The 12,106-nt window shown below is 53.0% G+C and overlaps 1 protein-coding gene and 1 pseudogene across 1 annotated transcript in view; one reads left to right on the plus strand and one right to left on the minus strand.

The window, feature by feature from the left end:
• Positions 1-12,106, plus strand: part of LOC121337730 (zinc finger protein 883-like) — a 16,834-nt gene continuing 4,728 nt past the window's right edge. Inside the window, 7 exon segments of the mRNA XM_041408000.1 lie at positions 1-79; positions 1,216-1,294; positions 1,870-2,852; positions 3,077-3,088; positions 10,456-10,630; positions 10,633-10,710; positions 10,801-10,973. Of these exon segments, the coding sequence (XP_041263934.1) occupies positions 1,243-1,294; positions 1,870-2,852; positions 3,077-3,088; positions 10,456-10,630; positions 10,633-10,710; positions 10,801-10,973 (1,473 nt within the window). The 5' untranslated portion in view covers positions 1-79; positions 1,216-1,242.
• Positions 7,409-12,106, minus strand: part of LOC121337731 — a 24,744-nt pseudogene continuing 20,046 nt past the window's right edge.

Here is a 12,106-nt window from a genome sequence, read left to right on the forward strand (position 1 = left end):
AGGAGCCACAAGCCCCCCGCTCGTTGTAGCTGCAGCCCCCCGCCCTGGGAGCGCCGGTCCTGCCCTCCGCATCCCGCAGGTGACGGCGGAGGGGGAGCTCGCCGCAAATATCCTGTGGGGCTCCTGGCGGAGTTTTTCTGGGATCTTGGGATCTTCCGGGAATCCCAAGCTGACCCGGAAATGCCCCTTAGGAGGGTAGCGGAGGGTCCCCGGGCGGTGGTTCTGTCGGGGCGGTCGCGGTGGCGGCCGACCGCAGAGCCCCGCGGGGATGCCGGGGGATGCCGCGGCATGCCGGTGCCCGGAGCCGCGGAGGAGGGCTGGATTTTCTGCTCGGGGCCCGCCGCCTCCATTGTTAGCCCGCCCTCGTGGTCATCGCCCGGTCCTGGCAGGGGAATGGGACACCGCTTTTGGGGCCCCTCGAAAGAGCCGAGGTGTGGGGGGAGCCAGGAGAGAGGCGGTGCTGGAGCTGGGGGAGCCCCAGCCGCCTGGAGAGGGATCGGGCACGGAGAGGGAGAAACCTGGAGAGGAGAGCCAGAAACGGAGGATCCAGAGAGGGGGGACCGCCGGCAGGCAGGGCAAGGGGATAGGTTGGAGAGGGTTTCCCCAAGGAACGCCAAAGTGGGAAACCCAGGGTGGGGGGGAACTCGGGAACGCCCAGTGTCTTGAAGCAGATGGTGAGAGGAGAGAACACCCACAGGACTTCCAAAATCCGTGGTATCCCTGAGGAGGTGGGGAGGACATGACTCAGTGGACCCCCAGCAGCCCAGAGAAGAGCGACCACCAGAGCCTCAAAGTGGGGAGACCTCTGGGATTCTCGGGACCCCTGGCATCCCGGAATGAGGATCCCCTACACACAGAGGAACCCCAGCAGCCTGGAGAAGGGGGGCCATTGAAACACCAAAGTGGAGAGACCAGAGAGGGGGACCTCCTGGGAGATTTTTCTCTGGCAGAATCTTGATCTTGTGAAGTTTTTAGGGATTGAATCTTGGTATTTTTATTGTTTTTTTGGGCTAAATCTTGGCCGTTTGTAGTTTTTCTGGTTGAATTTTCTATTTTAGAGGGGTTTTTGGCTGAATCTTGGGGTTTTAGGGGCTGTGTCTTAGTGTTTTGGGGGCTTTTATAGAGGCAAGATGCCCAGTGACTTCTAGAGATGGATTTGGCAGGAGGAGTCTCCAATCCAGCACACTCACATCTTGTTTTTTCTGCCAAAACCAGGATTTATCATTCCCTAACTTTGGCCAGATGGAAGAGGAGGCTGCAAGGAAGAGGAAGATGCTCTGGGACACCCAGGCAGGTGAGGAGGAAATCACTGCCCCTTTCCCTCACTCTTCTGCCTCAGCTTCCAGCCCAGCATCGTCCCTGGCTGCCGGACAACCCCAGCTGTCCTGCTGGGTATGAATTTGGGGGGATGTCCTTCCCCTTCCCTCTGGTACAGAGGCAGATCTCCTTCCTCCCCTTCCTTCTTCCTTCTCCCTTCTCCTTGTTTCTCCCTCCCTTTTCTTCTGCTTTTTCCTTCCTCTCCTTGTTCCTTCTTCCTTCTTTTCCTTGTTCCTTCTCTTTCCTGTCTCTCCTTCCTCCTTTTTTTTTATGCTCCTTCCTCTTACTTCCTTTTCCTCATTCCTTCCTCTCCTTTCTCCTTCTTCCCCTTCTTTGTTCCTTCTTCTTCTTCCTCCTCCTTTTTCATTCCTCCCCTTCTTCCTTCTTCTGCCTTCCTCACTTCCTTCCTCTCCCTGTTCCTGCTCCTTCTTCCTTCCTATCTCTCCTCAATCCCTCCTCTCCTTGTTCCTTTGACTCACTCATTCCTTTTTCTTCTGTCTCCTTCTTCCTTCCTCTCCTTTCCCTTCCTCTCCTTCTTCCCTCCTCCCCCAGGGAATGACCTGCACACAGAGAGGAGGGAAGACAAATCCCCATGTCAGAACCTTGTGGAAGAGGCTGTTTTAAGCAGCTCCACGGCACAGGAAGTCAGCAAGGAGGAAAAGCCCCGGAGATCCCCCATGAGGCACGACTTCAAACCCAGCCCAGGGAGCTCTGAGGAGGAAAGATCTACCCTGTGCCAGGAAGACAGCCAGAGCTTCAGCCAGAGCTCAGAGATGGTGGTCCATGAGCAGCTTCATGGCAGGGAGAAGCCCTACAAGTGCTTGGAGTGTGGGAAGAGCTTCAGCTGGAGCTCTCACCTGATCCGCCACCAGAAGATTCACACTGGGGAACGGCCCTACGAGTGTGGGGAGTGTGGGAAGAGCTTCAGCCAGAGCTCTGACCTGGTGGTCCACCAGCGCCTTCACACAGGGGAACGCCCCTACAAGTGCTTGGAATGTGGGAAGAGCTTCAGCAAGAGGTCCAGCCTGACATACCACCAGCGCTTCCACACTGGGGAACGGCCACATATTTGCTTGGAGTGTGGGAAGGGCTTTATCCAGAGCTCCCACCTCATCAGCCACCGCCGGCTGCACACCGGGGAACGGCCATACAACTGCATGGAATGCGGGAAGAGCTTCAACCGCAGCTTCAGCCTCGTCATCCACCAGCGCGTCCACACCGGGGAACGGCCCTACGAGTGTCCCCAGTGTGGGAAGAGGTTTCAGACCAGCTCCGATCTCCTCCTGCATCAGCGGATGCACACGGAGGAGCGGCCCTTCCGCTGCACCGACTGCGGGAAGGGCTTCATCCGCAGCTCCGACCTGGTCAAGCACTGGCGCGTCCACACTGGGGAGAGGCCCTACAGGTGCTTGAAGTGTGGGAAGAGCTTCACCCAGAGTTCTGCTTTGTCCTCACACCAACGGACCCACTGGTAAGAGAAGCCCTACAAGTGCTCCAGCTGCGGGAAGAGCATTGGACGATCCGTGTCGGGCAGAGTCCTGGTGATCCCTGTTCCTGGTGATCCACGTTGGAAGACACCTGGCTTGTGGTCTCAACATCCTCCTGGTTCCCCATAGGCACCTGGATGAACACAGGGGCAAGAACATCCATTGGGACACAAACTGATGTTGGAAATTCATTGGGAAGAGCAGATTTGTTGACCTTAGACCCTAAAAAATTTCATCCGCTACATCCAGTCATTTCTTCTTCTGGTATCAAGCAACACTGGATGGTCTTTAAGGTCATTTCCAACCTAAATAATTCCATGATTCTAATTCTCTCTGGCCCATGGGTGTGTTGCACAGCCAAATGGTGATGGAATGGGGCAAAGACCAAAATTTTGAACACAATGCGGTAGAAACCCCTCTAAAAAGGCTCTTCCACCCACCCAAGCCAACTCCATGGACACTCACAGATGCTGACATGTAAATCTTTTTCTTTTGGCCTTGATTTTTTTTTTATTCCTGTTTATCCCTTAAAAACACCCAAGGTTAAGGTAAAAAAAATGGAATAAAAACCTCTGAACTGCCAGCATTTTACTGAGATTTTGGGATTCTAGGGGATATTTGGAGAAGTGTGGGAGTTTTCTCCATTGTTTTGCAGTCCGCATCCAAGAGGGATCAATCCCAAAATGGCTAAATCCCAACCTAAAATAGCTCAGCTCCACCCCTTAAGGGCATGATTCCACCTCAAAATGGCTCAATTCCACCCCAGAAATTATGTGATCCCACAGAACCCTCAAAACCCCCAGGAGGGGTGGGATGGGGTGTGATGGGGATTGGGAGAGGTGGGATGTGAATTGGGAGGGTTGGGATGGGGTTTGGGGTGGAGTGGGATGTGGATGGGGAGAAGTGGGATGGAGTTTGGAAGAGAGGAATGGGGTTTGGGAGGGGTGGGATGGGATGGAGGAAATAGGGCTTGGAAAGGGGATCTTCATATCTGGGAGGGGTGGGATTGGGATTGGGAGTGGTGGGATATAGGTTAGGGGCTGGAATGAATTTTGGGGGGGTGGGAAGGGATCTGGAATAAGATAGCAAAAGATAGGGGATGTTAAGGATGGGGGACCACGTCCCCAAAGGTGTTTCAGGGTATCCCCCAAATCTGTGGAGTTTTGGGGATATCTGCCATTCCTGAAGAGATTTTGAGATATTCCCCATTCCTGAGGGGATTTTTGGGCACCCCCCTTCCTAAGCAAGTTTTTGGGGTACCCAGAATCCTGAGGCGGGGGTGTGGTGGGAGAGACATGTGGCTCTGGCACTTGGAAAAGTGAGCTGTACAGGGAGCCTGTTTTGGGGAGGACCCTGTTGCTTCCTGCTACTTTTGAGGTGTTACGAACGGCTTTTGGGAATGTACTGCTCATTTTCGGGGGCTGAGGTGACTCCCCGCTATTCTCGGGGGCTGCGGTGATTCCCCCTCATTATGGGAGGGTGAGATGACCCCATTTGAGAGGACCTTGCTGTTTTCTGCCAATTTCCAGGGTTATAAATGGCTTGTGGGGGCGCCTTGCCCTCATTTTGGGAGGTTGGGGGGACCCCATGGTTCCTCTGATGGCTGAGGGGTTATAACCGGCTTGTGGGGGTGCCCCGATTGCAGGACACCCCCCTGGAGCAGAGTGTGTCCCCTTGCTGCCCCCGAAAATGAGCAGTATATTGCCCACCTGCAGCCCCCCTGGGCCCCAGCGACCCCCGCCAGGGGAATTTGGGGACGGGGGAGATGGGGGGGGCACCCCGGCCGGATCTGTCCCCGCAGAGCCCGGGCACGGCCGATGGCACAGCTGGGATGGCACAGCTGGGATGGCACAGCTGGGGAGCACTGGGAGCTCCCCGTGAGAAATACCAAGCTGTGCTTCATGTCAGGTACATACAGGCAACCTGTATGTCTGTGATTGTGATATGTGTGCAAACTGACCGTGGGACAGTTGTAAACACGAATTCTAATAAATAACTGAGGAAGTAAAGCGTGGAAGAAGGCCTTTAAACCTATCCTTTGTTCGCAATTAACCTTTATAAGTCTTAAGTTGATTTGGGAACATTTGAATTAAAGCTTGAAGGATGTTGCTGTTTCATAGGAACTTTCTGCTTCTAGCTAAAAGGAGTTTTGCAATAATAACCTTTTGAAGTATAGTTTCAGAATATTGTTTGTAGTTAGGATCTTTGAAACGATAGCTTTAGAATATATAAAAAGGAAACATGTTTATCCCAATGCCTTAACAAAACAGGGAAAAGCAGCTTGAGAAAGGAAGATGAGCATCAACTCAAGGACTAATAGTTTCCACCAAGGGAAGCTGGACATCACTGTTATGAGATTTATAGTCCTTGCAATTAAAAGGTGGACCCACATCTGGAATCTGGACCTCACCAGCTGGAAGACCTCTTTCTTCTTTCGGAAGCCAGACACCACCATCTGGGGATACTCCTTTCTGGGGTACATCCTGAGAAAAACTAACTCACAATAGTGTATAGAATTGTGACATAAAAATTGAGAATAAAAATTGCTCAGGAGTAAAAAGTGGAAATAGAAATTGCTGAGAAAGCTTATGAGCACCCCTATAAATACCTGTAAGCCTCAACCATCGGTGTGCAGTTGGAGGGAAAACTTCCCCCGCTGTACCCAGCACTGTATTGCTCATACTTTACCATATTAATTAATAAATTGTTTGCTGCTTGAATACTGGCCTAGTCAAGCTTCTCATTTATAACACCCGGCTGGGGGCGCGGAGCGCTCGGGTGAACGGGGCCGGGGGGCGGGAGGCGGGTGGAAGGGGGGAAGCAGGGAGGGGGACAATGGGAAGCAGTGAGGCCATGTCCTAGGGTGAGGTTATGATGCTTGTATCCCCAATCCGCTGTTCTGTTGGTGCTGGATATTATTTTCTGTGCCTAAGACTGGCTCTGAAGAGCAAGGTTTGTTTTGGTTTGTTATCAGCCTGCTCCCCCACGGCTGGCGGGACAGAGAGATGGGACAGTACATAGTGCAGCTTTTGCTTTTGGCTTTGCTCTTGCTTTTTGCTGTGCTCCTGCTTTGCGTTTGCTTTTTGCTTCTGCTTGTTAGTTAGTTTAGCTAAGTGGTGCAGATTTTTCCCTGTTTTTCCTTTCCCTTTTTGGAACCACTCCAACCTGCTCCGGACTAAGACCTAAAAAACACCAAAAATTTACATATTGTAGCTGCAGCAGCCATCCCCAGCGCCGGAGGGAGCAACTCCCAGGAAAGACTTTCTGAATTTGTCATCCTTTTCAGATCGGTGAAAGTGTTGTCATCTGGTATTGTTCATTTTGCGTGCTGGGGATGTTTTTCTTGTTAAATAAACGGGTTCTTTCCACTTCTCTCCGAGAAATCCTTCCCGAACCGGTGGGGGGAAGGGGCTGTGTGGGTTTGTTTTCTGGGAGAGGGCCCCTTTGCAGGTTTTCTCCCAGATTTGTCCTAATCCAGGACAGGCCAGGACAGGAAAAGGGTGGGGTAGGACCTCCCCACACCCAGAGCAGGGAATGGTGGGCTGGGGATCTGAGGGCAGTGGGAAAGAGGTGGAAAGTTTGGTCTGGGACCCATAAATGGAGTGGGAGAGATATGGAATCTACAGAACTCAGTGAAAGGGGCACATCAACCCCCCAAATTTAGTGGGAGGTAGGTGGCAGCCCCAAACCAAGTTCTGGGGAAACCTGGAGATTAGAGGTATGATGAGAAGGGAGTGTGAGAGGGTGGAGAAGAGGATCTTTTGACTTCCAAACTGAGTGTGAAGGGGCTGAGTTCCCAATACCGGGCCAGGGGGACACACCCTGAAACTAAGCTGTAGGGGAGCTGGGGATTGAAGGGACTATGGGAAATGAATGGGAGAATGAGGAAAATTGGGGGTGGGACAGTGGGAGTCCAGTACCGGTATACTCTGCCTGAATGGGGTCAAACAACACGAACAATGCCCTGTTTGCAAACATGCCAGCGGTAAATGAAGGCGGTTTCCACTGGTTTTGGCGTTGAATGACAGTGAGATAAGATACAGGAGATCTGTTAAAATAGCAGGATAAAGGAACAACCAAGTGATAAGTGATAACTTCTCCGAAGCTGCTGAGCTGGCACAGCGGCCTGGGCACATCTGACTGACAGTGCAGGGCTTCAGAGTGTAACAGCCCGATGCCAGATTTTAACTGCAGAGTCTCCTGACATATCCAGTTCGTAGGGGGAGAGGGATGGGGAGATTCTTCCGTGGAATAAGGATACCCCTCAAGGACCGGAGCTCCCAGAGCTGTACGAGGTGGGGACATGAACACCCCCCCACTGCACAGCCTGGCTGTTTTTGGAATGCCAGCACCTGTTTGGAGCTGGGGATTGTGTGTGGGGCTGGGGCTGGTAACAAGAAAATGTCACTGAAAACAGGAATTAAACTCTTTAACCATGTAATTTCACTATTAGAAAGCAGCTTTATTTCAGTGCTAGGTGTGTGCAGGGTATGACTCCCCCTATTACACACACTCAGCTATTTCTCATATTTGTTTGTATTTATGTAACTAATACATATTAATACATTTCCCAAACTCATATGCTAAACATTCCCCTCAAATTCTTTTACATATTTAAATCACATCTTGGAACTCCTTTACATTAGAGTTGGCGTCATTTAAGGGTCTCTGGTGGTCACTTGGGGAACATCCCATTCCTCAAATTATCCCTGTTCATCACAGGCCTCAAAAAAACAGCTGCTTCTTGAATGCATCCCAGCTCTGCATATGGATCATCAGGTCTCTGCACAATGTGGATCATCCAATGTGTGTCCTCCAAAGGGTGAAGAAGCTGGAGCAAAAAACAAGGTCTTCCGCCCTCCTCCCTGCTGGGGTGCTCACCCTTTATTGATGGGTGCAGTGTGAGGTCAAGGCAGACCTGCAGAAGCTTCTCCCATACTCCCAACACTCACAGGGTTTCACCCAGCTGTGGATGTCCTGGTGGGTGATGAGATTGAAGCTATAGCTGAAGCTCTTCCTGCAGCTGGTACAGTGGAAAGGCCTCTACTCTGTGTGCATCCCTGATGAGATTTCAGCTATTCTGAAACCTCTTCCCACACTCGGGACACTCGTAAGGCTGTTCCCCAATATGGATCTTCTGGTGGCGGATCAGGTAGTAGATGATGATAAGGCTCTTCCCAATTCCTGACACTTGTAGGGCCATTCCCAAGTGTGCAGGCACTGGTGAGTGATGAGGCTGGAGACATCAGTGAAACTCTTCCCACATTCCTCACACTGGTAGGGTGGTTCTCTTATGTGGATCCTCTGGTAGTAAATCAAGCAAGAGCTCCATCTAAAGCTGTTCCTGCATTCCCCACAGCTGTAGGGCTGTCCCCAAGTGTGCAGATGTTGGTGGGTGATAAGGCTGCAACTCCAGCTGAAGCTCTTCTGACATTCCAAGCGCTTGTTACGGCTTCTCCCCAGTGTGCAGGTGCTGGTGGATGATAAGCTTGGAGTTTCAACTCAAGCTCTTCCTGCAGTCATGGCACTTGTAGGGCTTCCCTTACTGCTGGGTCTGTTGGTGTCTTGTCAAGGCAAAGCTCCGGCTGAATCTTTTCCTACATTCGGGACACTTGTAGGGCCTCTCCCTGGTGTGTGTCCCCTGATGCCTGATGAGATGGGAGCCATTCCAAAACCTCTTGCCATAGTCACTGGTGGGTGAGGAGTTCGGAACTCTGGCTGAAAGTCTTCCCACATTGCCCACACTTGTGGGCACGTTCCCCAGCGTGCAGCTGCTGGTGGGAGAGGAAGGTGGAGACATCATTGAAGCTCTTCCCACATTCCAAACACGCGTAGGGCCGTTCCCCAGTGTGGATCTTCTGGTGGCGGACCAGGTGGGAGCTCCAGCTGAAGCTCTTCCCACACTCCAGGCAGGGAGTAGGGCTTCTCTCTGTCATGAAGCTACTGCCGGACTCCCAGGTCAGAGCTCTGGCTGAAGCTCCCGGTCAATCCCTGCGGAGGTGATTGGGGGGGTTGGGGGGTCACCCCATTCCGCAGCCAGGGCTGTCGGGGGGTTAGGGTTAGCTTAGGGCAGCCGTGGTGCAGAGGGGGAGAAAGGGCGGCCACGGCGGAGGAGCAGGAGCAAGACCAGGAGGAGCAGGAAGAGGAGGGATGAAAACGGAGGAGAAGGGGGTCCATCGCTCACTGTACCGCCCCCGGGGGCATCGTCTCCTTCCCCGCAGCGTTCTGCAGCTGAGCTCGCCCTGAACACCTCGGGGCATTCCCTACAGGTGGGGTTTTTTGGGGGTGTCCCGGTGGCGGAGGGCGGGGGAATGCGGGATCCCGGAGCTGGATGGCGATGGCCTGGTGCCGGCAGCGTGGGCCAGCCAAGGGGGAGAACCCTGGGACCCCAAAATGAGGGCACGGAGGAGGCAGAATCCCCAGCAGTCTGGAGCAGAGAGGGGAGAACAGAGCGGGCAACGGAGGAGCCATAACCTGTCAGCCTGGAGAGGGGGGAGCCTGGAGACAGGTGTGTGGAAAAATCACCTGTGAAGAGCCAGTGCTCACAAAGAAGACAGAGGAGCCCTGCAACCTTATTTGAACGAAGGGAGAGAGTCCACTGGGGCACACCCCTGTGGGGACTCTCCTCATAAAAGGAGGATGCAACCTCCTTTTATCATAAACTTTTGGCTGCGTATTTCCCTCTTTGCTTCCCCATTTCCTCAGGTAGAGCCTTCCCAAACCACCTACTGCATATTCCCCAGAAGCTCAGAAGTTCAAACTGTCTGGGTTCTGCTACAAAGGCATAGTTTGATGTTCATGAAGACCTTCACACACCTTCTTTCAGAACCTGATTGGTTCTTTCAGACCTAGTCTTTTGTGAAGACATTAAGACCCATTTCTCTTATCAGGGAGACCCCTGGGACCCCAGACATGCCTAAGTAGGGAGTTAGGGGAGAAAGAACCCCTGGGATGCCTCACACATCTCTAAACAACACCCAAGAAGAGGGGAAGCCCAGAACCCATGGGACCCCCAGCAGCCCAGTGAAGGGGCACCTCCAGAACCCCAGAAAGAGGCAACTAGAAAGGTAGAACTCCTATGAGGGTTTTTGACACTGAGTCTTCATGTTTCTGAGGCTTTTAGATATACAAGATGACCATATAGATATATATGAGATGGACTGGGGTAGGAGGAACCCCAACCTAATGAGCTCATACCTTGATTTTTTTTCACCCAAAACAGACTTTGTCATTCCCAAGCCTTGGCTGCATGGAGAAGACTGTGGGGAAGATACTCCAGGATACCCAGGCAGGTGAGGAAGTCACTGCCCCGTTCCCCTCTCTCCTGCTCCATCTCCTAGCCCAGCACAGCCCCCAGCTGCAGGACATCCTGCGGGCACAGACTGGGGGGATCTCCTTCCCCTTCCCTTCTCCTTCCTCCCCCAGGCACTGAGCTGTGGACGGAGACCCAAGAGAACAAGTTCCTGTGGCAGAACCTTATGAAAAACACAATTTTTAGTGGCTCCACAGCACAAGAAGTCAACAGGGAGGAAAAGCCTTGGAGATGCCCCACAAGGAGGGCCTGCAAACCCCGCCCAGGGTGCTCTGAGGAGGAAAGAGCCCCCCTGAGCCAGGAAGGCAGCTCAACTCTGAGCTGGTGGTTGACCAGCAGCTTCACGATGGGGAGAAACCCTACAAGGGCTTCTTGGAATGTGGGAAGAGCTTCAGCAACAGCTCCAACCTCCTCATCCACCACTGGGTGCACTTGGGGAACTGCCCCTATGAGTGAGAGGAATGTGGGAAGAGCTTCAGCCAGAACTCCAGCCTGAGCTGCCACCAGGAGATCCACACGGGGAACGGCCCTACCCGTACTTGGAATGCAGAAAGAGATTCAGCCTCTGCTTCCATCTGATCTACCACCGGAAGGTCCACGCTAGGGAATGGCCCCACATGTGCAGGGGGAATGCAGGAAGAGCTTCAGGTGAGGCACCTGCCTGGTCTGCCACCAGAGCATCCATCCACACTGGGGAACAGCCCTACATGTGCAGGGAATGTGGGAAGAGGTTTAGTGACTGTTCCAACCTGATCTGCCACCAGAACATCCACACCAGGAGGAGGCTCTAAGAGTGTCCCAAGTGTGGGAGGCGCTTCTCCTGCAGCTCTGCCTTGACCCAACACCAACAGTCCCACAGGTAAGGGACGTCCTGCGAGTGCCCTGCCTGCAGGAAGAGCTTTCTTCACTGCTCCAAGTTCACCTATTAGAGAACCTACATTGTGTTATCTGTGGTGACCACGTTTGGACTTCAATCAGCCTGGTGATTCAAGCTGGTCACAGACATGGTAATCCAGCACTGGCAGAGACCAAGATTTTGGAGACAATTTTGTGGGAACCCCTCCAAAAAAGGCTCTTTCACCCACCCCACCCAATCCGACCCCATGGATACTCAAACAATGCTGACACGTAACTTCTTTAATTTTGGCCTTGATTTTCTTGTGATCTATCCTTTAAAAACACCCAAAACTGGGTAAAAATAAAGAACCTCATCAAACATGTGTAAAACCCCACCATTTTACAGGGACTGGGGGGGAATTTGTAGTCTGGGGGATATTCAGGAGGATTTGGGGTTTTTGAGGGAATTTGCAGGAGTTTCCTCCATTACTCTGCACCCCAAAAAGTGAGGGGTTCTATCCATCACTCAAAAACCACTCAATGCCACTCTCCATTCCAGCCTAAAATGCCTCGATCCCACCTCAAAATGACTCAGTACCATCCCAAAAATATTCAATACCACAGCGCTCCAGACCGTGGAGGGGAAGAAAGGGGATAGGGAGGGGTGGGATATGAATTGAGAGGAGTGGGATATGGACTGGGGCAGATGGGATAGGGATTGGGAGGGGTGAGATGGGATTTGGGAGAAGTGGCATGTGAATTGGGAGGGGTGGGATGGGGATTAGGAGGAGTCAGATGGGGTCTGAAATGAGACAGATGAAGGCTGAGGATGGTGGGGCCGGGGGGACGCCGTTCCTGAAGGGGTTGCAGGGTATCCCCCACTTCTGCAGGGGTTTGGCTGGTGACTCACCAGCTGCCAGGCAGACCCGCAGCACCCAACATTCCCCACCTGAACCCCCCCTCACCTTCAGCACCCGCCAGGAGGGGAATTTGATGAGGGGGAAGATGGAGGGCATCCAGCCTGGGCCCCCCACCACTGTCCTGGCAGTGGCAGCTGCAGTGGGGACCGAGTGTGGGCAGGAGAGGCCGAGAGCCCAGCGCTGCCCCAGCTCCATCCCTGCCCCTGCGGTGGGATGCTGTGGCTTTGGGAGGC

This window comes from Onychostruthus taczanowskii, unplaced genomic scaffold, assembly GCF_017590055.1.
Source record: "Onychostruthus taczanowskii isolate IOZ18803 unplaced genomic scaffold, ASM1759005v1 scaffold284, whole genome shotgun sequence".
Taxonomy (NCBI): Eukaryota; Metazoa; Chordata; class Aves; order Passeriformes; family Passeridae; genus Onychostruthus; species Onychostruthus taczanowskii.